The sequence below is a fragment of the Hippocampus guttulatus genome, chromosome 14 (genome assembly GCF_054856545.1).
Source record: "Hippocampus guttulatus isolate MCC_2025c chromosome 14, RoL_Hgut_1.0, whole genome shotgun sequence".
NCBI classification, from domain to species: domain Eukaryota; kingdom Metazoa; phylum Chordata; class Actinopteri; order Syngnathiformes; family Syngnathidae; genus Hippocampus; species Hippocampus guttulatus.
In genome coordinates, this window is record NC_141274.1 from 2009988 (window position 1) to 2037874 (window position 27887).

Consider the following 27887-nt stretch of genomic DNA (forward strand, 5'->3'; position numbering starts at 1 on the left):
AAACAAAAGATTAACACGACATTTAAAGATTTTAGAGATAGCAGAGCCCGGGAAGCCATTTGAAGTGATTGTATCACTTTGACCCTTCAACAATCTGTCAATTATTCACCTGCTGCGCATGACGTACATCTCATGAAAATCTCATCATGTACCTTACACTAAATGAGCGCTCACGACGCCGTCGATGAACATTATTGTTAGACATGGCTGGAGAAACATCCACAGGTGTATCACTGGCTCTGCACATCGCGTGTTTGCTGTGTGGCGCCGCACTGTGCATGGTGAGAAAATGACATGAAAGAAAGAAATGACATGTATTCATGATTTTATCATTTACATTTTTTTTCTGGATTTCTTCAGCCTACAGAAATAATACAAGGTAAGTAAGGGACAATAAAGGAGTTCGCAGAGTTTGAGTGCGTGTGTATTTTTTTGTTTTCGTTTTTATCACTAACCTAACATGATATTTTATTGCAGACTTTGATGTGGATGGTGGCCGAGATTTGGATATTTTTGAAATCAATGAAGGTACGTGCGGGAAAGCCGGAAAAAATAATCGCTAAAATTCTTCCAATTTTGAAGCTTCGTTATTGTGCTTTGGCCGTACAGAAGCAGGATTAAATCTGGTAGAAGGCGACATTGTGCTTGGCGAGGTTTGTGGTCCTCATGAAATAATATTATTATTCATACTGTAGTGAAGTATCATGTTTTGCTCTCACGCGCTTCTCATTTCTAACCAACAGAAGCAAAGTCGGAACTCCATAATGGGCGAAGAGTACCGGTGGCCCACGACCATCCCTTATTACATGGGGGATGACCTTGGTGAATTTTTGATTTTACTTTATTATTATTGTGCTCATAGTTTGCACTGTATCAGTCTGAAAGCTGTTGCTAATCAGGTCAGTAAAATACAGTGGAATGCTCCCCCGACCGTGGCACAACTATGTGTCTGGGAGAGTGGTTGTTTGCCACACGCCAACTTTTGTCATTTGCAAATGGAGATCTTCTTGCATGCAGTTGTTTTTAAATGTACTTTGCACATGCCGATCTCCCGCATTTCCATGCGGCGCAAACTGCACGGCACCTAGCGATGAATTTAAATCGAATGAGGGGAGCTGCTTCCATTGGATGGCAAACACGTCGTCTGCGTTCCCTCCCACAACGGCGCAAATGACCCCTTTGACTCGCAGCAATATAGGAAAACATCAAAAGAAAGAAAACTCCAGCCATGACCACAGTTCGACTGCGCTTGGGCCCAAAAATAGGGCCTAATTAATCTACGATGGATGAATTTACTTGGACGTCAACTAGTCTTGCTGCGCTGTGTTGGACTTCCACGAGATTTAGACACAGCTTTCAGTATGACAAAAGTGCACACGTGCAGGAAAGAACTTTTTTTTTTTTTTTGTGCATTTTTTCGAGTGCAGAAATCAACGCAAAAGGTGTGATCCTGAAGGCTTTTGAGCAGTACCGCCTTAAGACCTGTATTGACTTCAAGCCGTGGAGTGGAGAAGCAAACTACATCGGCATCTTCAAAGGCAGCGGGTGAGGCGCGAGCACAGCACTGTCAAACTTGCTTTTACTGTGCGCCATATCTTAGTTATGGTTAACTTGAGATAAGGCAGGAGTACAGTATGAACTTCTAAATTTGAAGATTTATTTTTTTTCCCTTCTATTTGCCATTTGAATCATGAATGCTTTCCTTGCGTTCTTGAAGCTGTTTCTCCTCGGTGGGCAACCAGCGCATCGGGAGGCAGCGGCTGTCCATCGGTAAAAACTGCGATCGCATCGCCACCATCGAACATGAGTTCTTGCACGCTTTGGGCTTCTGGCACGAACAGTCCAGAGCGGACCGGGACGACTACGTGCAAATCATGTGGGACCGCATCTCAGAGGGTAAGCTACAGCTGCATTATAGACAATATGTAAAATATTAGTCATTCTTCAAATAGACTATTTCATACGTTTTACCACATTTTAACTTTTTTTTTTGGGAAACCCATCTATGAATCTGTTCATTAAAAAATAAAAATAAAAAATTCATAAGTCTGCATCTGCCGGTCAAAGTCATGCACAGAAGTGATCACAATACAGGACGCATTATTAGGGACACTTGGAAAATAGCAAGACAATGATGTGCATTTTTAAATGTCACTGCCAGTTAGGTATTCATTGAATAATATTGTCATTATTAAATGAGGTTGTGTAGAAATGTACTGTATCTAATATTTGGGTTGCTTTATTTGTTGACGAGTCAAAATATTAAAAACAGGTCTCAGAATGATGTAGCGGATTTCTACATCACAGCTACCGGCTAGCAACATACTACTGACGCTACTAACTAAACCCTTTTTATTATATATACAGTATATATATCTCTCTCTCTCTCTCTCCACTCTCCGAACCGCTTGATCCTCACTAGGGTCGCGGGGGGTGCCGGAGCCTATCCCAGCCGTCTTCGGGCAGTAGGCGGGGGACACCCTGAATCGGTTGCCAGCCAATCGCAGGGCACACAGAGACGAACAACCATCCACGCCCACACTCACACCTAGGGGCAATTTAGAGCGTTCAATCAGCCTGCCATGCATGTTTTTGGAACGTGGGAGGAAACCGGAGTACCCGGAGAAAACCCACGCAGACCCGGGGAGAACATGCAAACTCCACACAGGGACCCCGGAGCTGGAATCGAACCCGGTACCTCTGCACTGTGAAGTCGATGTGCTAACCACTGGACTACCGGGCTGCCTTTTATATATATATATATATATATATATATACATACACACAGTATACTGTATATACATATGAACCTTTATACTTCATATAAAGAGTGTGAGAGGAAGAGAGAGAGATGTCACTGCACTGCATTTAAACGCAATTATTAAAACAATACAAGTGTTAGCAGCGTGCTCAGCATGATGCAAACTGCTATGAACAGAATGATCAATTTTTATTGCAAGTCATTAAATTATATGAGAAGGAAACACCCGTTGAGTATTGTACTTTGTTGTGGGCTATCGTTCATCAGTTTTAGTGCTTAAGTGAGAAAAGTGTAGTTGGTGTGCGATAAACAGAGCAACGTGGCACAACTGCACCACCATTTATCATCAATAGCTGCTGTTAGAGTGCATATAACTTTGATTAATTGTCCTATCAAGCAATAGAAATACTCATGACACGTGCATACACGGTGAGTCATAATAATACAAAGTCAACACACCCCTGTTTGAAGGCGAGGGATTTTGTCATATAAAAAAGGAAGCAAGACAAATCATTTCAAAACTTTTTCTGCCTATATTCTTTACAGATCAAGTGAAAGTTGGTTTTATTGGATAGTTACATATTTTCCCATTTACGAGAGTTCATGTGTGTTTTGGTCAAATGTAAGCATGCAGGCATGGATGTTTTACTTCGGAAGAGAAGCTTTCCGTCTTACCCATAACTCAGACATACGAAGTAGACGGGAGACTGTTGTCACGTGTGCTAAGAAGCCAGTATTTGCCAGAAATTCTCGCAGCTCCTTCACTGTTGCTTACCTCTTGGCAGCCCCCCTGATGACGACAAATTGGGGCCCCCGCCAGAATTGAAGTTGCCCATCAATGCTATATTTAATTCCTTGGAAATTCTTTTGTATCCTATTGCTGTCTGATACCTTTGAGCATCTCTCTGCAGATGATGGCTTGTGCTGTGAGATGTGATGACAAAAATGTCAGGAAAAGCCTACGAGAACAGCTGAACTTTATTTGGGTTCAATCAGAGGCCCTTTAAATGATGACAGGGGTAGGCAGACTCTTATTTAACATACTGTAAGTTTGAATGTGAGTGGTTAATACAGTATTTTACTTACCCCTCTAAAAATGTTTGTTTTTAATTGTAGACGCGATAGGTAACATTCATGGTGGCGGTAAAAAGTACCGAATTGAAACGACAAAAAAAAAACCCCTGAGCATTTGAACAGAGGTGTGTCGACTTTTTATACCCACCGAATGAATGTAAGTCACCAGTCTTGTTTTGTGCGGCATCCAGGCCGAGAGCACAACTTCAAGATCCACAACGACACCACCTCCAGCTCGCTCGGCGTCCCCTACGACTACGGTTCCATGATGCACTACAGCAAGACGGCCTTCCGCAACGGCTCCGAGCCCACCATCGTCACCAAGATCCCCGCCTTCGCCGACGTCATCGGCCAGAGGATGGAGTTCAGCGACAGCGACCTCCTCAAGCTCTCCCGCCTCTACAACTGCAGTGAGAAGAATGGCTTTTATTGTCTCGTTGAGGCTGCTGTTCATGAGCCGATTGACGTTGACCTGACAAGATGGCGTTATAGCCGTTCACAGTCGTGGCTTCGTCTTGCAGCTCGGGGCTCCACTTTTCTGGACTCGTGCGACTTTGAGCAGGAGAACATCTGCGGGATGATTCAGGGGCCGGGCGACCAGGAGGACTGGCACAGGCTATCCAAGGCAGCAGGCGGACCCGACGCGGACTACTCCAACATGGGCAAATGCACTGGTGAGAGGAGGCCCATAGAAAATCAGTCTACGAAGTATAAATATGCCCGACGTCAGTAATATGTCATTTTTATTTGATTGAATGTCGTTAGGTTCTGGCTATTTCATGCACTTCAACACGAACGGGGCCAACCCCGGTGACACAGCCCTTCTCGAAAGCCGAATCCTTTACCCCAAGCGAGGTTATCAATGTCTGCAGTTTTTCTTCTATAACAGCGGCGGCCTCAACGATTCGCTCAAGATATTTGTGCGGGAGTACGACAAAGCTCACCCTGCGGGGACACTGCGCTTGATCACCACCATTGACGGTTAATATCACTCACTCTCTTATATCTGTGCAAACTTGGTCAGAGGTGTGGAACCGAAGGCCCGTGGGCCATGTTTCGTCTGCAAGAGAAATTCAATCTGGCCGAAATGTGACGATGCTGCTTGAGGGAAACTTCAAAGTCTGGAATTGTCTTCCTTTGTCTTTTCAGACATGGGTTTCTCATCACGGCAGGCATGTGACTTTTAAATGTGAGATATCCCACATACGACGGAAAAATATCGCCATGTGTGATTATTTGGCCAATAGCAACAAGAGACTTGAAGAAACTGCCTTAAAAACCGTGAAAACATTGAATCCCCAAATACATGCTCATGAAATGGGCCCCCAATAAGAAAAAGGCCCCCCACCCCTGGGTGGTCTTAAATGCTCCTTAACTCATTCAGTACCAGCCAATTCTGGACCAAGTCTGAAAAGACGTTTAAAAACGTCTTTGGGAGTGAATGGGTTAATAACTAAGCTCATTTGATGTAACAGGACTCCCTCAGGACCTGTGGCAGCTGCACCATGTCAGGCTAAACGCCACAAAGAAGTTCCGCGTGGTCTTCCAGGGAACCAAAGCAGGTGCGGGACCATCTGCAGGTGGACTGTCTCTGGATGACATCAACGTTTCGGAGACCGTGTGTCCCGAGTTTGCGTGGCGCGTGAAGAATTTCAGCCACGTGATGGAGAACACCCCTGTGGACACGGCCATCTACAGCCCACCCTTCACCTCCAAGGAGGGCTACACCTTCCAGATGAAGCTCTATCCCAGCGGGAAGGCCAGTTCCTTGGAACAAATGGCGGCCTACGTGAACCTGGTGGCCCGCGAGGGCGACAGCGGGCAGAAGTGGCCTTGTTCTTGGAAGCAAATGACCATGATGCTTATGGACCAGCACCCTCACATCCAGAAGCGCATGTCCAACCAGCGCAGCATCACCACCGATCCCAGCAAGCGGATTACGGGTTCGCATGTTGAAAGACGCTCTTCTCGTGAGAGGCTCGTGTTTAACGTTCGGCTTTGTCTATCAGGCTCCAACAGGCTCTTCTGGGATGACCCTCGAAAGGTGGGCGTCGAGGTGACGGACACAGACGGCTCCAAGTACTTCAGAGGACCAGGCACCGGGACGTCGGTGTACCTCACCCACCTAAGAGCCAGGAGCAGAGATTTCATCAAGGGAGGGGATGCCATCTTTCTCCTCAGCATGGAGGGTAAAAACACTCACCATATAGACCAGGGGTGCCCAAGTCCGGTCCTCAAGAGCACCGACCCAGCCTGTTTTAGTTGTCCCCCTCCTACAAAACTCTTGATTCAAACTATCAGCGCATTAGCAAGATTTGCGGAAGCCTAATAATGGTCCTGATCATTGAAATCAAGTGTGTTAGAGGAGGGCGACAAGGAACCTGAAATAGGCTGGAGGGACAAAAGTATTGGGTAATTTTGCCCATTCGTTCTCAAGATAGTGCAGTAAGCACGTCTGCCTCGCACTTCCTATTGTTCGGAGTTTGAATCTCAGCTCCAGTGTGGCGTTTGCATGTTCCTGTTTCTGTCCGTTTTCTCGAGCTTCCATCCAGATTCCTAAAATCTTAAGTCCACGGAAGATTCGCAATTGCGCAAATTGAATCTTTGCAAAAATCCTAAAGTTCCCATGGAAAAGGTCCTGGAAACTTTGTTGACACAAAGGTCAAACCAAAAGGTCAACAACTTTCTTGAAAACTGAAAGCTACATCTTGACTAGCGCTTAATGCGGCTAATGGATGATAGACATATACAGTGTCCAAAGCCACTAAATCAATCAGTCATTCCTGAAAAATAATTATCGATTATTTTTTTTTTAATTACGAGGGGAGGCCACTGATAAATATCAATTTGCCACACTTGATTTCTACAATATTTCCAATTTCAAATGATCCGTTCGAACACAATGTCTCATTCCCGGTGAACTATTTATAGCACGGGGCTGCTCCCCAAGGCTAGTCATGCGTGCCTTGGGGGATATCTGCTGCTTGTGGGCAACATGTTGGTGATCCCTGATCGAACAAAGCTCCTTGATAAGTTGTAAATGGGTTTGACTTCTGACTTTTGCCCATGTAATGTGAGACCTTTGTTGACTTACAGTACATCACATATACAGTACTGTACATTCACGTTCTGTCAAACATAGTATCGGACACTAACCTTGTTGCCGCATCTATGATTAAGCAATCAACAGTCTTTGGATTCATCTGAATTGAACTCAACATTCCTCTCGTGTGCTCTGACTCTTCAGACGTGTCGCATCTGACTGAAAGCCAACCTTTGCCAAACACGACCCCCAGCATGCCGCCTACCACCAACAACACCGAATCTCCCCCTGGATCCTGCGTGCGGTGTCAAAATGACGGCGTGTGCGTGCAAGAACACGGGAAGGCGGTTTGCCGGTGAGAGCACACATCTCACACACACACACACACACACACACACACACGTGCGCACAAAGACAAACCTGATGATATTCAAAATCAAATATGTTGCAATTCTTTCAGTTACTGTATGATTTTTTTTTTTTTAACGTTACATTGAATAATGCTGTCATAATACCGATTATCATGCCACCAAATGTGCACATTGTGCTTAACGCTTTATATCTGGGTTGTACAGCATCAGATCTGGTGCATCGAACTTCGCGGTCGGCCAACATATTATTATACACCGACTCCAACACAGCGCTTGCTCCATGTTTGACTTTTTCTTGACATGCTTACGTAGTAGTTTGCAAGCAGATAGAAATGTCAACGGGGTCATCATTCAGCAAGTTCAAATGGGAAAATTGCCACCCGCCTATGAGTACAGAATCAGGAAATACAATCTTAACAACACAAGATAAGATGTTGGCGATGGAGGTGAACGGTTATCATCATGTGACGTGATTGGTCTCTAACCCGCCTGCTCGTCTCAGGTGCGCCGTGGGGGTCGACTGGTGGTTCTACGGCGACAGCTGCCAGCATAGAGGCTCCCAGGCGGACAACAGAACCCTCGCCCTGGCCTCCTCGTTGTCCGTGCTGGGCGTCATGCTGGTGGTGACCTTGACCACCGCTGTTTGCCTGAAGAAGAAGTACAAGAAGCAAGGTTCTGAAAACAGCCTGGTCATGGGGAACATGGGAAGAGTAGCGTGAGCGGTGACGGAAAGATCAAAAGGACAAAGTTGAAACGATTCGGCGTTCATCAATACTGTAGTACGATGATCATGCTGCATGTTTCAGATTGCCCCTTGCTGGCCATTTACACAACGGGCCAATGCACACGGGCCTATTCAATGTTGTCAAGTTAATTTCAAATCATGAAACACCCAGACATTTGAGTTTATATTCACAAATTTAAAATTTATTATACCAAAGACGGGAACATCTGTGTTGTCTCTTTTCCACGTGGATATATATTTTGCTTGTATTATTAAACTCGACATGATCATGCCGGCGGTAACGTGGGGCTGTGTTATGAAAATAGAATGTCAATCTCCATGTATGTGTACAAAAAAACCCTAAACAAAACAAAACCAACAAAAAAAAAAAGTCTATTGGTGTTTATTTGATACAGTGTTGACTACAGGACATTGAAATCAAACAAAGAAGGGAAAGAATTGTGTTGCTAGAAATGTTTTGAACTGCAATTGCACATGTGTGTGTTGTTGTTTTAGTATGTCTAAACGGTATATAAAAGAAGGGAATGGGCATGGTCAACCTCGATAACAGCAAATGCCCTCACATTCTCCAGTAAAACCTTCACTGACATTGATCCTTTAAAAGCATCTGGATACAACATTTCTCTTATTTACAATCATTGGAAAAAAAAGCCCACAAATCACCATTTCTCTCAGAGAAGATTAGTAAAAGTGACTGAGTCACCATATAGAGTATGCAACTCCTAGGAGTTAGTATTCATAGTTTCTACCAACAACAACAACAAAAAAAAGGTCTATGCCATTTTATAGGCCGAGCCATGAATTACTGAAGAAATACAGTATCTTAAGTGCCCTATCTACAACGGTTACGTGTGGTATTACCGGTGTACCATTCCACAAAGTTGAGAGTAAAAAGATGATGTGTGTCGCTCTTAAAAGGGTTCCTGCTGCTTTCAAGTGAAACGATATGGTGAGTTCAAACAAGTTCAACCAAAGCGTGGGATTCAGATTAACACGCATTTGTGACTAAAAAGAGACTAGTTTTGGTTACTGGGGTGTCTAAACTAAAAAACAAAACAAAACAAACAAACCAAAAAAAAACCCAAAAACAAAACAAGGGTCCATTGCTCCAATGTTTGTGTGAACACAAGAGGATGTTCACAATGGATCCAGTTTTATTAAAGGGCTCATCTGCATGTTTTTCCATTGGGGAGCAGTTGGGAAAGAAAATGCTCAGGAACAGAAAGGCAGTTTGGAAAATAAGTGTGAAGTCCTCAGGTGTGCGTGTCGTCATGGTGATGGCGAGGGAGGGGCGGGATATTGCGTGCATGCCGAGATGAGGTTGGAGCTGGTCTTCTAGAGCGGGGTGTCAAAGTAGTCCACCGGCTGGTCCGTCCCGGGCGGCTTCTGCTGCTTCTGCTGATGCTGTTTCATGATCTCCTTGACCTCCTCTTCAAGCTCGGGGGGGATGATGAACTGGTCGTCTGGGTCGGGCTGTGTCGGGGCGTTGAAATACCCGCCAGACTTCTTGGAGGGGGCGTCGGTGGCCACCTCGATGAGGTTGTGACTCTTCTCCTGGCGAGCCACCGAGCCGTTGACTCTCCGCTTTCCGAACGCCGCCTTGGAGCCATCGCCGCCACATTGCCACGCCTCGTCCCTCTCCGGCACGTTCTCGGTACCCGCTATGCTCATGTCCACTCCTTCGTCCGGGGGCTCGGGGGTGCATGGTGGTGGAGGAGGAGGCGGTGGAAGAGGGAGCACGCCGGACTCGTGGCCGGAGGAGGAAGACGCTTGCGTTGACGTGGAGGACTCAGATTTGAGGCAGTGAACATCCGCTTCGACTTCCACGCGGCTTCCATTGGAGAAAACGCCGGTGATGGGCTCCTCGTCCTCGCTGTCCAGCCCGTTGTCGGAGAGGGCGCTGGAGAAAGTGGCGCTGGACAGCTGGCGCTGGAAGGAGCTGGCCAAGCAGCCGGGGTGAAGCGTACAGCAGCTGCGGGCTGAAGGGAGCTCAGGGCCAGTGAACAGATACTGGCAGGGCTGGGCGGCGGCGTGGGCCTGCTGGGGCTGCAGCGTCGTGGGGTGGGCCTGGTGGTGCAAGTGAGGGTGGTGGCCCTGCTCGTGCAGTAGCACCAGGGAACTCTGCGGGGGCTCGTCAGACGAGGCGGTGGAGCCCACCTCGCTGCTCATCTCGCTGGTGCTTATCTCGCTGCTCATCTCGCTGCAGGACGACGGCGGCACGGGCAAGGAGCTGTCCGAGGGGCGCTCCTTCATGCCCGACGATGACGGCGGGTAGGGGCCCAAGCCGGGGCTGGGAGGCGGCCGGGGGGGCTCCGAGCAGCAGCAGGAGCAGCAGTCTTCGCTGACGCTGAGCTGGACAACTACGGCGCTGAGGCTGTCGGTGCAGCCGTAGCCCTGCGCCAGCGTGCACAGCTTCTTGGCGGCGGCCAGGCCGTCGGGCACGTTCCGCACCGCCTCCACCGCCTCGCTGGGAGACACGGCATCCCACAAGCCACGGCTGCCCAGAATGAAGAATTCGTCCTGCGGGGTGAGCGTGACTGTCTGCACGTAGGGAGACGGGATGACGGACGGATACAGGAAGGAGTAGCCCATGATGCGGGTGGAATCAGTCACGCCGTTGACCTTGTTGTCCTGCAGGAAAAACACAAAATACATTTAGAACGTCGTGGGCCGGAGATGCCTTCCCTGCTGGCGTAGTCACTATTCTATGCATTGGCCTGCATTAATATTGGTTCTATAAAACTGTATTAATTCCATTCTCTTAACTTCATCTGCCCAGGGATTTAAGAATCAGTTGTGCTGGCCAATTTAAGGTACTGGTACATTGTATTCACAAATGGAATGTTTCTTTAACCAAATCTTAAATTCTCCTCACAGCGCCATTCAACTGGCTGACAACGGGGTCAGTATTTTTCCATCTTCTAATTATGGTTCAGAGCATAACTATGGCAGCCGAATTCAACTAGCGATACAACATGAATACAATGTCAAGATGTTTCCCATGTTTTTGGAAGAGGGAAATTGAGTGTGTCCCATTGTTCGCGGGGGACACGGACTAAAAAAAACATGCGTAACTGACCACCCCACCCCACAATGTTTATAATTGTATCTCAATCCAGAAGTATTCATTTAAAATGCAGCAGTTCATTGGCACCAAGACATCTGGTGGTAATTTAGGGCTATTACAAAAGGCTTTGGCACCACCTACTGGCATTTTAGGGTGTTGCAGAGGTTTTTCCAGTGAATAACGGGGAATAATTATTTTTTAAAAAACATCAAGAACAATTTGTATTAGCGATGGCATTTCAGATTTCAAATTCTCCTCACAGCGAAAGTAACCTGGCCCACAATCAAGTCAGCAAACCGTCTTGATCAGTTGTTTGGAGCAAAGCTCTTGCAGCTAAATTTGATTGCATCAATACACTGGATTTTTTTTATAGTGGCCGACGGAAGGAGACATTGACCAAATGAGCCATTTTCAAGGTGGGATTTTCCAGAAAAACTAGACCACGTGAGGACAGTTAGGTTGCTCCCCATTATTCAGCCACGACCAGCTCAACTGGGCGATTTAGTTAGTGTAGGTAAGTGCCAATTGAGGGCTAAGGTATTAAATGTAGAGCCTGCCAGTGTCTGAAAAGTGATGAGGTCACACATTCTCCACGCTATAAACGTTACCTCTGTGACGATGGCTCGGTGCTGCCTGATCCGGCGGTATTCCTCCTCCAGGCCGACATTGTGGAGCAGGGACAAGGACAGGGGCTTTCCGTTGCGGCACAGTATGGCCTGACACTTGCCCACATTGGCGGCCGTCAGAACAAAGCAGCCGCTGGGGTCGGTGGGATCGTGGCGGATGTGACAAAGAGCTGCCGAGCCGCCCAGCTTCTGCCCGGCGGTTCCCAGCTTCCTGCGGTGGTGACAAGGGAGCAGCACTGATTTATGGATTCATCATTTTAAGAACATCAAGTTGATATAATGAAGGTTTGTGACAGGTTTGTGAGGTAAGCTTTGTCTTGAAATAAAGTGCATTACATTGATCCATTTTCTATTGCGCTTGTTGTCACTCATGCCACGGGTGAGTTGGAGCCTATCCCAGAAGATTTGTGGCAAGGAACAGGGCACACTCTCGTCAAGGGCTGGACGATTATGAAAATAACACTAACCACGATTATTTGGATTGACATTGAAATCACGATGAATAAAATGATGATGCGCTGACTTCAAAACGTAGAAACCGCAACAACTCAAAACTACCACCATAGCCTTCATGCCCATTCATCCCTGCACAATGAACACTTTATTCTTGAACTCTCATTTCGTTTCAAAAAATGAGCTTGTAAATATGATGTGAAATTCAAATCTCTTGCATTTTTATTCGACTACATTCACACCTATGATGCCTTGCATCTCTACACACATTCAAGCCATGAATAAACATCTGCCTTTTCTCTCAGTCATATTTATTTTACCGTCTGTTATTATGCTCCCTTTATTTTCACACGTCTTGGGACTTACTGGGCTAATCAGGTACTTCGGGTATCATATTTTGTGCCGTATGATGTGTATGTGTGTGCTGATATAATAACTTGGATCTTTGTATCCTTGAATTTTGAGGAAGTGGGTGTCCATTAATTGCCCTGGCCTACATAGGACTGGTCACCAGCCAGCTGTTTGCACTGCAAACACACAACGACAAGCATTTACACATTCATTTGTACATATGGACACTTAAGAGTCTTCAATTAATCCAAGGTATGTTTTCGTAATGGGAGGAAGTCTGTGCACCCATGCACTCTGGGCAAAAATGCAAACTCCACACAGGAGGACCGGAGCAGAGATCAGAATCTCCAAGATGAGGACGGTTAGATGGCCGTACTAACCACTGCCCGAAATAAAGCACTATTTAACAACACAGAAATGCATCATAACACATTCGTAGCTACGTTTAAACACATAATGACCTTTGCATGACAAGGAACGTGTTAGTCATGTAGTCTTCTTCGCTCTTGGTCTTGTGCAGCTCCTCCGCCAGCACATCATTCATGGTGCACTGTAAAAGGTAGGGCACCTCCACGTTCCTGTCGCCATCGAACAAGCCGTAAAGAGCTTCACGACTGCCGCAGAACCTGTTCACCGAGAGCGCCGCCACGCACAGTCTGAAACAGAAAGAAATCGTATTGCGCGGTCGCCATGTTATTGAAGAAAGTCTTCTGCTTGCTTATCGATTGCTCAGCACGCTGATAACCATGGTAACACCACTCCAGCCAGTATGTCGAGCAAGAATGGCATGCACAGCTCGCCTCTCTGCTCTATGTCCGCGTGGAGATGTTTTAGCACGTTTTCAATCGGCACCCTTAATGACTTAGTGAGGCTCCATTGATTATCCCCCCTGCCCCCCCCCTCCATGATTGACTGATGAAACTCACTTGTTTTTGACGCCTGAGGCCTCTGTGTAACCATGACTCCACACGGCGGGCCCGCCAGGTGCCTCGTTCGATGAGAAGGTCGGCGGGGGATCAATACGGAAGCAGCGAATATTACTGGGAGAGCAACAAGAAGGGAATTACATCCATTCGTTTTGAATGAAAGAGAGAAGAAAAAAAAACAAAGGTAAAAATAAAAGCAAGCACATGCTAAACCACGAGTGAGCAAAGTATGTACGGGCGCACTTCTACATAGCACGTACAGTCCACTCCATATTTTTAATCCGTCTCATTGAGCATTTACATTATTACAAATTACTAGCGCTAATGTTTCCTGAAATTAGTTAATTTAAAAGTAGATTTTAAGTCCATATCAATTTGCTTCATTACACATGCACGCACGCATGCACGCACTCACTTGAGTTGTTCAAGGGTCTTATGGTCCAGGTTGAGACGTGGGTTTCCAGTCAAGTCCAGTTCTTGAAGCTTGGGAGGCAAATTCTCGGGCACCGTGACTTCGCTCAGTTCGTTGCAGCTCAAATCTACACACTAACGTCACAAGAAGACACGTAAACACTTGCACAAAGCATGCGGGTGGCATATAGACTTGTTGGCCACTTGAGTAGGTATGCTTCCATCATCTAATCTTTCTATGCAGTTTGAAATTTTGATCCCGTTGTCGTGTTTTATTGCGTGCAAGTGTATCTAAGGTTGCCTTACCTTCATTTCCATCAGCTGCATGACTTCAGGGAAGACCTCAATGGAGTTGGAGTGAGCAATGAGCGTGTGCATACGCCGGCAGTTCATGATGGTAGTGGGCACAGTTTTCAGTGTGTTGCCGCTTAGGTCGACCTCCTCCAGCTCCTCCAGCTTGGCCATTTTGCTGGTGGAATAAGGACAAAATATTGAATAGTGTGGAGACTTTCAGTTAGTGCGGAAAGTGTTTTTGGACTAGAGGCCGAAATGGGGCACATCGTATAATCGGGCTCATTCTGTCCAAAGTGAGCAAAGGCCAGATGACTCCGAATGAGATTATCTTTATCTTTTAGAGACGGCTCATAGACAATTTTAGATGATTTTTTTTTCCCTCTCCAATTTCTTCAGAAAACTATGATTGTCATCATGTGTGGGGTGTATCACACTTCAAAATTCGTTGTGCGCAAACCCCACTTTCGATGCTACTTTGGTATAAACTACGAGTGAGCGTTACCTGGCAGGGAAGGTCTGCAAGTGGTTGTAGGCCATGTGAAGAACCCGAAGGTGCGAGTGGCCCGTCAGCATGGGCACGCACTTGTCCGTCAGGCGGTTGTTGGTCAGATAGAGCTCCTGCAGGATGCTGTGGCTCTCCTCAGACAGTGTGGAGGGAGGCAAGTGCTCCAACTTATTGGCTGAAGCATTCACGCATCGTAAGCTGGGAACAAAATAAAAAGGTGAATGAAAAGGAGGTGACACTATCCACACAAAAGACAATGAAAATGCAACAATCTACACTCTTTGCAGCTACCTGACACATTTGAGGAACAGGTTGCAGGGCAGCTCCAACAGTTGATTGTGGTGCACGTCAAGAACTTCCAGCAGGGGGCGCTCCACCCTTTCGGGCAGCTTCTGCAACTGGTTGTGCCCAAGGCTCAGCTTCCTCAGGCTGCTGCTGCATAACAACCTGCAGTAGTGAGCAGCACCCAGACGTCTTTGTCAGAAAAGACCTAGCATGGACACTTATGCATATACAGAAAGATGAGAGATGTGCAGCATACAAAGTGACTTCTTTAAGGAGGGGAAGTGAGAATGTTTGGTGTGATTTATGACCCTCTGTGGAGGACAGATGAGCGGCTGGCATAGGGCAAGCTGGATAAATCAGCGCCATACTCCATTTAGAGGCTGCAGACGCGCCGCAGTGGGACACTCACCGCACTGGGAGCTCGCCGACAAGGTTGTGGCTGGCGTCCAGCACTTCCAGTTTCTTCGCTTCGCACAGCCAGTCTGGCAAAGACTCCATACGGTTCCTTCGGAGGGGCAGAGGAAAAAAATGGGGCGATGATAATGACAAATGGTGTGCGGTTTGTTAAAGCGTGGCAGCTAATATTTCTCCCGCGTGTGTTTAATTCATGGCGGTGCAAGGAGGAAGTGTTTTCAAGCCTGAGATACTGATTAAGTGCTTTGAAACATAAATCGAACTCATAGATTACTGTCTTTCTATTGACCTCCGTTTTCATGTTTCACATTAAAGGTCATTTTATGTTCTTGCACGTGTGTGTGTGTGTTTGGGAATTTTTCTCACCGTGAGATGTCCATGTAATTAAGATTGGAGGGCACGGGACTGACTTCCAGGCTCTGCAGCTCTGTGGGGAGAAATCCAAACTCATTAACCTACAGCAAAGACATTTGTAGTAGTCTACAAAAACAGGTAGCTGGGAAAAGGGAGGACAGGCGAGCGTTACGTTACATATTCACATCAGCCGGCTCTGTCTGAAACGAAGGAAGAGCTTCAGACCCACCGTTGTTGGAGGCGTAGATGCCCTTGAGCAGGCAGCCCTTGACCTTGAGGCTGGTGATTCGGTTTCTCTCGCAGTGAAGCACCTCGAGGCGGGGAAACACAGAGACATCCAGCTGCGTCAGTCGGTTGTCCCTCACGTCCAGCTGAGTGACGTGCCTTAGCAGGTCAGGTTCATCCGGCACCATGTCGGAGATCTTATTCAGCCTGGTAGAACACAGAACAGATGTTTTAAGGGCACGCGTTAGGGAAACTTGAATTCTTAATTGCTTGTACACAAATACTAATAGTTGGGCCTCTGGAGCGTCACATCAAGGGTGTGGGTTCCATACCATCTTTCCCATACAGCACATTCAGAATACTATTTTGTAATTAACATTATGTTTTAAATCAGCCATGCATTTTCTACAATGCTTATTATCCTCATTCAGATTTCCAGTGAGGCTTTGGGCGAGAGGCACAAAATATCTAGGACTGCTTGCTGGTCAGGGCACGTACACACAAGAAAGCATTCACACATTTAGACAATTTCGAGCCTAACATGCAACTTTCTGGAATGGGGGAGGAAGCCAGAGAAGACGCAAAATTCACAAAGGGCAGACATGCTACCCACGAGGCCATGCTAGCTTGTTTAAAAACCTGTGATTCATAAGGTATTCTGATGCTGACAGGCACAAAACAACTGCCCTAGAAACTCTACTACCCGGTCGCTGACACGTGAGCATGGCGCAAAGCACGTTGGTTTTCCAATTCTTTTTACTGATTGAGCAAAGTTACAAGGAGTGAGGCATTAACTTGCAAATAGTGCAAGTCATTGCAACTTAACCTATGACGAGACACCTGTCGGAGTCGCAATGAGCAAATCATTTCCTGATTCTCTGCAGTCTGGCTGTCTCCCTGCTTTGGTTTCCATCATTAAGGGCACAATCAAAGTTCAATCTTCTAGAAACCACGTGACACGCATTCGCTCTGTCCTTTGCCGTTACCTGAGATCGACGTGTTTGACGCGGAGCAGCCGGAAGTTCTGCAGGGTGAGCGTCTCCAGGTTGTTGCCGGCCATGCACAGCTTCTCCATGGAGGCCAGCCGCTCGAGCACCTGCGGCACGTGGCTGAACTGGTTGAAGGAGAGGCCCAAGTACGACAGCCTCTGCAGGGAGCCCAGCTCATCGGGTAGTTTACTCAGGTTGTTGCCGTCGAGCAGAAACGTTTGCAAACTGCCAGCGGGGGAGAGAAACGCGACACTGATTGGAAAGGAAACCAAAGAGTTGTGGCCTGTCAAGCTGTGAAGTGACAGAAAATGGTCAGCAGGTGGCGGCAAGCGCCCAAGCGGCCCTACTGGCCACTTCTGGAATGTGCAGGCCGACCAGATCATTCCAACAGATTAACTTCTCATCGCTCTCACTCTTGCAGGCTGGATGGCTTCGTGTTCGTGTTAAATCAAAGCTGTCCAAGCAGAGCTGCTAAATCACGCCTTGGCAATGGTAGTGGTTCGCATAGCTGTCTGAAAACTATAAATTGGCTCCACAATAAGAATTCTCGCCTCAGTGATGAGATTTTAAAAATAAACGGCAATCAATTTTTTTTGAACGGTTGTCAAACGTTCTCAAAAGTTGAATGTGACTCATGCAATGACTTTTACCTCTCACCCTGATAAAAGCATAGTCGAAAACTTCAGGTATAAATATTCGGGGAAACTTTTGTTTGTACAGGAAAGTTTGGGTCTTTAGAGTGCCAGCCCAACCATCAAGTGAATTTAACAATCGGGTAAAGCTTTTGTTATCTGTCATCTTATCTTATATACTTCCACCCCACTGTTATGTAAACAAGTCGCTAATTTATAAAATAAAAATAACCGCCCGCACACATCTTCTGCTCCCATATGATCATCTAAACTGGGCTCAAGATCCATCCTGAGCCACTTTCAAACAACTACGCTGTCTGAATACACTGCCGTGACCATGCAGAAACACTCGCATCCCCTATGGATGCACTTGCTATCACTTCAAAGCCAAAACATTGGATGCGCACATTTCTGCTCGCTAACACCGTTACCTTGTGATTCCAGGCATATAATGTATTTCTCGTGGAGTTGTTGATGTAGTGGCGAGGGTATTTGTGTTTGTTGATATGTCCATGTACCACATACAGACGTTATTGTCTTTATGGGAAATCACCCAATCTGATTATCAGTATTAGGTCACACTGTCACCAGACAAAACCTCAAATAATCTCATGCGGCCTTAAACAACACGATTCATTGCGAGATGATTGTAAAACAAAGCGAAGCTGAGGGCTAACAACAGACAGAGAGTAAACATTTAATCCTGCACGTTAAACGAGCCGAGCATGAATGGCGAATCCCACAAAAGGGGTTGAGCGTGTTGAAACTAGTGAAGCGCTGTGTGGCGTTTGCACTGCCAGGTGTTGTTACTAGGTAACAGCTACATTTGGCTTTGCAAACTTTTGACGCTCGGGTCAGGTGAAAAGTTCAGCCACTTTGTATCGAGTGATGGCCTGACCTAAGTTCTAATGTCAATAACAAAAAACAAAGAAAGAACAAAACAACTGGAACCGCTTACTTATAAAACGCATACATGGAATCTACTGAATTGCTTTGCGCAATAGGAGCAAAAAAGGGCTTTCCACAGACTACAGATTTCCAAAATGTATGAGTAAGGTAAGAGTAGCGCCGGCAAGTAAAATTGATGTCCGGTGAAACTGGATTTTAAACCAAAATGAAAAGGACTATTTATTGACTTGTGCTTATAAAGATGGCATAGATATCCTTTCAATATTTTTACATGTGCTCAGTTTGACTTTGACCCATGAGGATGGGGAAAATGTGGGTCCCAAGGTGACCCCGTGAAGACTGACACCCTACTGTTACCTACTTGGTCATGGCCCCCACAGAGCTGGGAACCGAGGGCAGGTAATTGCAGCTGAGATTGACCTCAGTCAGCATGGGCATGTCGCAGATTGCCAGCGGGAACTGGCTGAGGTGGTTGTTGGACAGGTTGAGACTCCGCAGGCGAGAGAACCTACACATTTAAGAGACACAACACGACGTTAAGATTCATGGAGACTTGCCGTTTAGCAAACAGTCGCAATCCTGACGTCTGTGTTGTCAGGTCAAACAACAGAGCCCGGTGGTGACATTTGGAGCGGCGTCCCGTAGCTGAGGGGTGACCTTCACATGGGTCAACAGCCCCTCATTTGTTTTTACTCACATGCCTGCAAAGAGACAATGTCGGGGTAGTTGTTTAAAATGGCCACAATGGATGTTTTTCATCTTACTATTTACACATACACTGCACATGAAGGTAAAAAAAATAAAATAAAAATAAAAAAACACGTCTGAGCGATTGATCAGAGCCGGCGAGTCATTCCTGCTGAGGGTGACTACCGCAGGCATTGTGTGTGTCATTCAGCCATTCAATCAACCTCTGCAATCTGCTGAGTAATGCCTGTATCACTTTCCTACTCCTCTGCTCATCTGTCCTATCGTGCCATTGTCGAGTACGCTCCTGCGCCCTCTCTGTATCTGTCTGAAGCCGCTCTAGTGATTTTATCTCCACCAGCGAGTTTATGATCAAACAAATCTGTTTGTCTCTAAGCAGGATTAGAGGACAGTTTCACAGAACTCAATGGGGGGGGGGGGGGGGGGGGGAAATTGCATGGCCTGTGGTGAAAGAAACCAAAGATTGGATTTACTTCCCTTTGACTAATATCGCAAAAGCAAATGCACTGTGTAGGTCTGGGCAAAAGTGTACAATTTGGCAGTGGTTTGCTAGCTATTGCTTTTTAATGAGCACTGGTCACGACGTGACCAATTTCCTATTTGCTGTGCCACCACTGCAGTGTGCTTAATCAGCCAAAACCACACTGCACTGATCACATCCTTTGAAACAAAACATCCCAAATTGAATGAAACGGAGTTCTGCGCCACCAGGTCCAAGCACTGAATTCCCACTACAGACCAAAGCAGGTCAACTTTGAGAGATTCAATGCCCTCGTCAACACTGTTTTCAAAGCCTATTTGTGCGTCATTTTGCAATTGCGTGGTTTTAATTTCCGTGTCATGTCTACAGAATGAAAGAGCACCAGACAAAAGTTTTTACCCTTTCTAATTCAGCACCATGACATCAGAGCATATAAAATAAGTGCATATATTTTTCTATGACACCCAAAGGGAACTTCTGGCGGTGGGTAAACAAAGAATGTTTTCATTATACTTGACTGTTCTACAGAACATCTCCCTTATTTGTGACATGAGAGGTATTTATGCCAAAGTGTGCACCCGAAACTAGTCCCGAGTCGCAAATGTTGTTGATGGTTCCGTTCATTTAAATCTCTGTTTTACCGAAATGCTACAGTTATAATCTATCTGTGGATTTTTTTATGACCAGAGATAATTTAAGAATCAAAGTCATTTTTGCATATATTTAAACGAGGCCTTCATTTTAGATATTTTAAGCATCTGCCGGCACACTTGGTCAACTTTTACTTTGAAAACCTTCATTCGTGGCAAAAGCTGTCCCTCACAAATTGCAAAGGCATCCCCACAAATGTAAATAAAGAGGCCAAAAGCATTTGCATGGCCAGGGAGGAATGAGCTCAGGCTCAGACAGAGAGAGATGCATGCTGGGAACTGAGGCAGTTTGATGCCAGAGGAAATGGCGAGTCTGATTATTGCCTATCTGATCTGCCACTAAGTATTTGGCCAGCAGAGCAAAGATGGCAGAGAAAGGAGGCAGGCAGCAAGGCCACGCGTGGCCCTCCTTTTGGGAGATCTAACAAAATCCCAAGTTTGATGTTATGAACAAACAACCAAACAAATAAAACACACACACACACACACACTGCTGGTATTTTTATGCAACCCAAAACAGCTTTTCACAAAACTGTCCAAAAAGTACACACACGCATGTATGCACACACATTCATAAAGGCTTTGGTCCTTCTGGTAACGCTGCAAAAAAGAATTGGACTCTCGGCTAAACACGTCTTTCTCATTACTGACCTCCTTTTGTGTCATCAGGCTGAGTCAAATGAGGATGAGCCTACTCAGGTTTGGCAGCACTAAAGGGATGTTTCCATGTTTGGCCAGTGCGGAAAGCTGTGCTTCACTCACATTTAAAAGGAAATATTATGAAAATTGACTTTTTAAGTGCTTGCAAACAAATCGTTGGGTGCCTGGAGTCCCTTGCCCACTCCATCAAGTGTCAAATTAAACAACCAAGCACTCTCTTTTTTCTTCCTGTGACTTGTACATATTAAAATTAGAGGTCGAACTTCCACCCAACATACCGTTTCCGAATTGCGCAGCGAACGAGTACCAGTTAGACTTGAAATGTGCGCCTCTAATCATGTAAATGTTTTTCTTTTTAGTTTAACATGGCTTATCTTACCTAAAATTCCTCGTCGGCTTGTGGCCAAAGGTTATGGCAGATTTCACTTGTTTGGGGGGTGTTCTGTAATCTAACACCCTCGATGGAAGGTCATAATATTCCATTGTGGTTTCTGTTCTTGCGAGCAGAATTCGCTGTGGACAGGCTGCCCCGAGTCAGCTTAGTAACCACAGCCTAACTCGCCACTGACACGGCAGTATATGTGGCGCGGTATACGGTCACGTTCTTGCCTAAGTTGGAGCGGGACAGCCCCTCAAAACGACTAAATTCATCTTAAAAAAAAAAATAAAAAGGAATGTGCAGTGTGGTACACAACGATGGATCATTTGGGTATTTTGACTAACGCATGCCACAGAAACATTATTTCAACAAACGGGTACCGTTTTAAATTGTAGAATAAAAAAAACCATAACATGTCTCTTCTCTATGAATGACCATGGAAGAACACCATAAGCGCCCGACTCATTCAGGAACCTCAGATTACACAAGTGCAACCACACACGCACATTCCAGGCATTGCATTTGAACAACAAGACTATGCAGCCTGCGGACATTTACTTTCCCTGGAAGAGGTCGGACTTTTCTCTTTCTGCAAGCGCTTATAATGAACATAATCCGGCAGCAACCTTAAGCAGCACAAAAAAATAAATGAATAAAGCCACCCCTGGCCCTTTGCATTCACGTGACTGCACATATAATCACAGATACTGTACTGTCCATACACGTTGGCTGTGGTGCTTTAATCGAGTACCGCAATGAGCATGCAGCAGATGGTGCACATGAAGAGAGGGAGCGAGAAGGGCCAGTCAGTCAGTGACATTAAAAGCGTCCCTGCTGATGAATATGGCCTTCTGGGCTCGTTTGGCTCTGCCTGGTATATGGCTAGTCTCTTCAGCCCCTGTGTGTGCCCCCCTTATTCCTGTTGTTCAGACTGCAGGTGGACATATAAGTGGTCCAAACTGGTCTTCTGCTGAACGGGCACGCGCACGCACGCACGCACGCACGCACACACACTATATGGGGGCGAGTCAGAACATTTTCCCCAATCGTGATCAAAATCAGTAAATATGAACCTATGAAATGCTGATTTTCCTCCTTGATCTGCTCAGAAAATAGGGTTGATCATTGCAAATGTCAAGCAGGGTACACACACACACACAATTCAAATTCAAGCCTTATCCTGCCCTTGCAATGGGAGTCAGTATTGGCCCAATTGTCAGATATATCTTACTGATTATTCGATGCACAAAGCTGCCTCTCACAGGAACCCTCGCTACTATGACAAAGATCTTGTTTGGCGAAGGAGATTTGGGCTGGTCAGTGGAGATATGGTTAGATGTGCGGTATGCTGCATCTCGAGTCCACCACACAACATAAGCGCATCAAGAACACGCTGGGGTTTTTTTCCCCCTCGTCACATGTGCCCTCTCTCACTTTAAAAAAAATTGGTTGGGATCTTAAAACACACTCTCCTTTCACAATGTCTCATCATATCTCATTCTACAAAGATCTGTCTCCGTTTTAATCAACCCGATGAACGCTAATTCAGTTATCGCGTTGTACCTCTGCAGCTGCTGCAGCCACTGGTCTGCGGGAAGGAAGTTGTGTTTGAGGTTGAGATGGGTGAGGTCATGGCTGTAGAAGAGGTTGGAGGGAAGCTGTTCCAAGCTGCAGCAGGACAGATCCACAGAGTTGATCCTCTGCGACACCATCTAGAGAGGACGAACACACAGCACATGAGAGCAAGCAGTTCAACAAGATTATCTGGACGACTCTGTGTGCATCCAGATTACAGTTGAAGGGTCAAATGGCATTCAGTGGCCAATCTTCTTTGAACTCGCAAAGAAGAAAGAGAAAGTGGGGTTAGTTCGGTGACCTAATGCAGCACATTACATCATCGTGTTATTCAGCTAACTGCTTGTGTTCGCATCACTTGCTCGTTGGCTAGGACGTCAAATATAGACAGTACCGGACTAAAATGTGGACACTTTCTTGTTCGACAGCATGAAATTCGGTGTCATAAAATTATCAGTGGCACCTTACAGCAAAATAAATCTATATAGAAATATATATTTTAATATATAAAGGACATTTCTGGTGGTAGGTGAAATTATTTATCATCCTACGGCACTGATCCCAAAGGGGTCATTCTCCACAACTGGTGGTAGGGAAAAAAATGTGATGCAATATACTTTATTGATGCCCCATGGGGAATTCTCCCTTAAATAAATACATGAATAACAATAATTTTTAAAAAAAATCATGATTATTGAGCCATCCATCCATCCTCCTCACAAGGGTTTGCAAGGCGTGCTGGAACCGAACCCAGCTGTCTTCATGCAGTAGGCTGGGTACACCCTGAACTGGTTGCCTGTCAATCGCAGGTGTTTACTCACCCCTTAGGGGAAATTCTCCACAATGGTGATAGGTAAGTAAAATAAAATCAATGTCAAAGGGGAAGTTGGAGAAGGTTATGTCCTTTATCAGCTGGCATCTTTGTGTCTTGCTCGAGGCAGTGCTTGAATGCAAACTACCCTGTCTCAACATTCTCCGCAGTGGAAACCTTCTTTTAAAGTCCTACTTTACCCGGCCAATAGCCTGAGAGACTGTGCAACTGACACTTACAGCAGCCACCTTTGTCTGAGGGGAGCCAAACAAAAGCGTTTGTGCGGCCGTGGCTTGGGCATGTGCTGCCTCGATGCAGGCTTCTATTATGAGTGTCCCTCTGGGTGCCGGCGACACGCATGCCCCTATTAATATTTAGAAAAGAGGTTCTCTCGCAATAACCTACTTGAGTTCAAATGAGAGAGAGAGAAAAGAGAGTGGGGGGGGGGGGGGGTAGAGGGTGATGTGACCCTTGAGTTCCACACTAAAGTGTGGACTGCGATGAAGTATGCTCACTTTGGGAAGGTTAGAATTTTTCTATCAGTGCTCATGTGCGCGTGTGATTTGTAATGCGGCTGACCCGCGAATAAAGTATATGCATCAGCACAACCCATTCCCTCGCTTGCTTTTCTCTCTTACCTTGGCAGCATGTCTGTGCCAGCGGAGGTGCTCTGTGAAGCTGTCGAAGCTGACATAGTACGTCTGACTCTGGGGCCCGGCCGAGCTGAAGGCCAAACAGTGATTGTGCTTCTTTACTTCCTCCACCTGCAGACATTAACACCCACGCACACACAAATGTAGCAAGAGGCGTGACCCACTCATATCTCTTGATTAACACAGCCACAGTGTTGTTGGCCATTTCATTGGCTATGCCCGCAGTAAATTAGTTCAAAATGAAGTTATGCTACCAGTGCCGACAACAGGGGTGTCCTGCCTGTTTTCCATCTCACCCTGCTGAAAAAAAAACACCAGATTCAAAGGATCGGCTCATCAGCAAGCTAAGAAGCAAGGTAACAATCCTGGAGAACTTTTTCCTCCTTGTATATAACACGCATACGATTGTATTGTATTGTGTATTATATGCAGAAACGTTGACTAGGTTTGAAAATAAACGGACTCCAAGGTGAACACATCAAGGACAACTCTTAGTGCTCTGGAGCATATCTGAAATGGATAACGAACCGCTTTTGCCGAGCAATTTGAGGACACGATAAATCGACGACGTGACATACTTTCCCTCCTATGAGCGGCAGGATGTGCATCTTCCCCGTCTGGCTCTCCTTGACAGAGGAGACGATGAGGCAGGTCCCGCAAAGGATAACCTGCCGCCTGGTCCAGCGGTTGACGGGCAGTTGCAGCTTCCCTTTGCGGACGTTGTACATCCCCGACAGCTGGACCCGCTCGGAGCTCTCGATGTTTTGGGGTTTCCCTGGATCACAAGAGAAAGGGAGGGGAGGGGGGATTATTGTGTGGTTAGCAGAGGCATGTGATGCGGGGGGTTGAGTAAATGTTCCCCCTCTGGGGAGAATGAGGGCGCTCTATGAGATTTTACTTGGCAAGACATTTGGGTTTTTTAAGCGCATTTCCGAGACTAATACAATTTAAGTGCCACATGCACGAAACCAAACCAAAACATAATGGAGACAGAGGGTGCATAATATTAATATACATGACAACGTGATTTTTTATATATATATATATACATACACACACAGTATATATATTTAAATATACATTTTTTTTCCATAAATAAGTAAATCTTAGAGAACTACTATAATACTACATCTGCACAGTCCGGTCGTGCGCCCGACCTTTTTTCTTTAGTGCACCAACACAGAAGTTAGGTGCACTCAAATTTTCCACTAGACTTTTATAGCTTGACTTTTTTTTTTTTTTAACTAATCTACTTGTCTTTTTAGGTGAGATTGACGAGCCAGTGATTAACTAACAACCTGGTCATCAAATAAAGTTCTTTATTTTAATCACAATTTTTTTTTTAAATGTTAATCACAAGACAGCTAATGTACTACTACAAAGTGTTGGTGCTTGAAGTGCTCTGTATCAGAGGACTTTTGAACATATTGGGCCTGACCTTAACGTTCATAAAGTTGCCAATCATTCTGAGCCTCTTTTCATCCACAGCTATTTGCACGAGGCGATGCCCATTGTGGAGTGGTCGCCAGCCATTCCCAGTGAACATGTTGACAAACAACCATTCACACACACATTTGGATCTGTGTGACAACTGAGGGCCGTTAATATATCTGACATGCGAGTTTCTGTAATGTGGAAGAAGCTGGAATATCCCAAAACTGGGAAAACATGCAAACCACACGGCAAGACCACCATGCTACCTGATTGCGAAAACCCATATAATCCAATTTTAACAATAAAATAAAAAAAGGTCACAAAAACTACTTTGACACAGGTCTTGTGTTGAAATTGTGATCGTGTGAGAATTTAAATGAGTGCACTAAAGGTAAATGACTTGCAGCTTATATTAACAATCCCCAGATGCAGTAAAACAGTACATCAAAAGCAGAGGGCCTCAAGGGTCAACCATTTTGGAAATTGACCAAAAGTCCCTCCATCCATTCCCTTTATCGCTTGCTTTAATTGGGGTCTCGAGTGAGCTCTGAGCCAATCCCAAATGAATTTGAGCGAAAACGGCTGGATAGACCCTGGACCGGTAGCCACTTTGGAGGTTGCCGAATGTGTTCGGGTTTTAAGGTTCCAATGAGGTGTGACCCGAGTGGTGCAACATTGAGCTTGTCGTACTACAATACTTCCACAAAGCAGGGCTAGGATCTGAGCTGAAGTCATTCGGCACAACTGTAAGCCTCACATGTCCTACTTAGCATATTGGAACGGAATAGTCAGGATTTGCCTTCAGTGACGAGTATAAGCTCCAATTCAATGCCAGGTGCACTTCTGCTGAATTTTGCTCAGGCGTCACTCGCCAAACCGAGCAGCCTGCCAAACCCGACAGTCAGGTTTGCTTATCAGGTGTCCTGTCGACCCACACCGCCTTATCGCCGTGTCGAAACATCCACCTCCACAAAAAGCTTCCGTGGGGCGCCATGTGCCAGTCACTTCCACCATGTCCAGTCTGTTTTGGTGTCTCTATTTCCCACTAGACGCGTCATACTTGTTGGCAATGTTAGACAAATACATTTAAAAAAGCAACAGTTTGGTTTGGTGGAGGAAAACGTTGCGCAATCTCCTGACCTCTCATTCACATATTTGACTACAGTGCGAACACAAGCCGGGGGGAGGGAGAGATTCTCAAATAAGCATGTGCGAACTTGTATCGGCTCTTGTGTTTTTCCAATTATTGACATGGTGACTGGAAGGCCGTTCTGCAACCTCTGCTTTTGTTCCTTTGAATCATTCATTATTATTCCCAATTGTCTTTTTGAGGGACTAAATATGCCCCAAAGCTTTTTTGCAAAAACATGTATCGCGTTTAAATGTGTTCTATCTAGTGTATTATAAAATTCACTCAATGGTCCCTTGACGGTTGTGCCCCTAAACACCAGTTTCACAGATTGATACAAAACATCACCTGCATGGAGGTGAAAAAGGAGGCAGTCATTTTTAAGGAAACACAAGCTTACGTGGGAGGAGCTTGGCTTCAAAGTTAGATGATCATTTTCAGGATTCGCCATGAAAAAAATCTCCTCCCTCAGTAGCGCCCGTGGCATCAGTCTTAGAGATTGCTGCAATTTAAGCGGACATGTCTAATTTTACTAAGAGGATACAGGAAAAAGTCTGCTTGAAAGTGAATTGGGAGTAAGCCATTTTGGTCTGATGCAGACATTTTAAGGCTTGTGCTTTGACAAATTCCAATGTGGGATCAGAAGTGGGTATCCCACACAAATGGGTAACGCTCATTTGTCAAGCCTTTGTCAACATCAACGAACGTGGGCTGAGCATGGCGTCAAAGTTTGAGTGCCAGGGCCCGTCCATCATTGCTTGCAGCTTTAATGATGGTTCTAACGATTGAATCAAATGATTTGCTGCTCTGTACTTTCATTTCAGTGTTTTCTGATCACCACTGTAGCGAATCAGATCTGAACGTTTTTCTACTAATCTTGTGTTTGCAACAGAATCAATTGCTTAGTTTGCAGGAACTGTTTGCTTTGACCGGTTGTTGTGTGGATAACATGTCGATTGTACCGATTGTACA

The 27887-nt window shown here is 45.7% G+C and overlaps 2 protein-coding genes across 2 annotated transcripts in view; one reads left to right on the forward strand and one right to left on the reverse strand.

The window, feature by feature from the left end:
- Positions 1–203: 203 nt before the first annotated feature.
- Positions 204–7968, forward strand: mep1bb (meprin A subunit beta b). Its single transcript, XM_086129273.1, has 14 exons — positions 204–281; positions 361–379; positions 478–528; positions 610–653; positions 744–822; positions 1428–1545; positions 1718–1896; positions 4027–4245; positions 4357–4509; positions 4601–4816; positions 5311–5778; positions 5845–6024; positions 7083–7233; positions 7752–7968. The coding sequence occupies exons 1-14, from the start codon at positions 204–206 to the stop codon at positions 7966–7968; spliced, it is 2172 nt and encodes a 723-aa protein (XP_085985399.1).
- A 186-nt stretch (positions 7969–8154) lies between these two features.
- phlpp1 (PH domain and leucine rich repeat protein phosphatase 1) overlaps positions 8155–27887 on the reverse strand; it is a 48651-nt gene continuing 28918 nt past the window's right edge. Inside the window, exons 2-17 of the mRNA XM_086129472.1 lie at positions 24931–25127; positions 24338–24463; positions 22877–23025; positions 18797–18943; positions 16892–17119; positions 15910–16112; positions 15693–15753; positions 15322–15417; positions 14919–15074; positions 14625–14825; positions 14135–14297; positions 13833–13963; positions 13418–13531; positions 12953–13147; positions 11670–11898; positions 8155–10625 (exon numbers count right to left, since the gene is read on the reverse strand). Coding sequence (XP_085985598.1) covers positions 9330–10625; positions 11670–11898; positions 12953–13147; positions 13418–13531; positions 13833–13963; positions 14135–14297; positions 14625–14825; positions 14919–15074; positions 15322–15417; positions 15693–15753; positions 15910–16112; positions 16892–17119; positions 18797–18943; positions 22877–23025; positions 24338–24463; positions 24931–25127 — 3692 coding nt within the window. The 3' untranslated portion in view covers positions 8155–9329. The remainder of the gene's footprint in view (positions 10626–11669; positions 11899–12952; positions 13148–13417; positions 13532–13832; positions 13964–14134; positions 14298–14624; positions 14826–14918; positions 15075–15321; positions 15418–15692; positions 15754–15909; positions 16113–16891; positions 17120–18796; positions 18944–22876; positions 23026–24337; positions 24464–24930; positions 25128–27887) is intronic.

Excerpts from the sequence above, each read along its gene's own strand:
- mep1bb (XM_086129273.1), top strand. The coding sequence starts at position 204 with ATGGCTGGAGAAACATCCACAGGTGTATCACTGGCTCTGCACATCGCG. Across the intron at positions 823-1,427 it reads TTACATGGGGGATGACCTTG|AAATCAACGCAAAAGGTGTG; the intron begins GTGAATTTTTGA and ends TTTCGAGTGCAG. Across the intron at positions 4,246-4,356 it reads CTCCCGCCTCTACAACTGCA|CTCGGGGCTCCACTTTTCTG; the intron begins GTGAGAAGAATG and ends TTCGTCTTGCAG.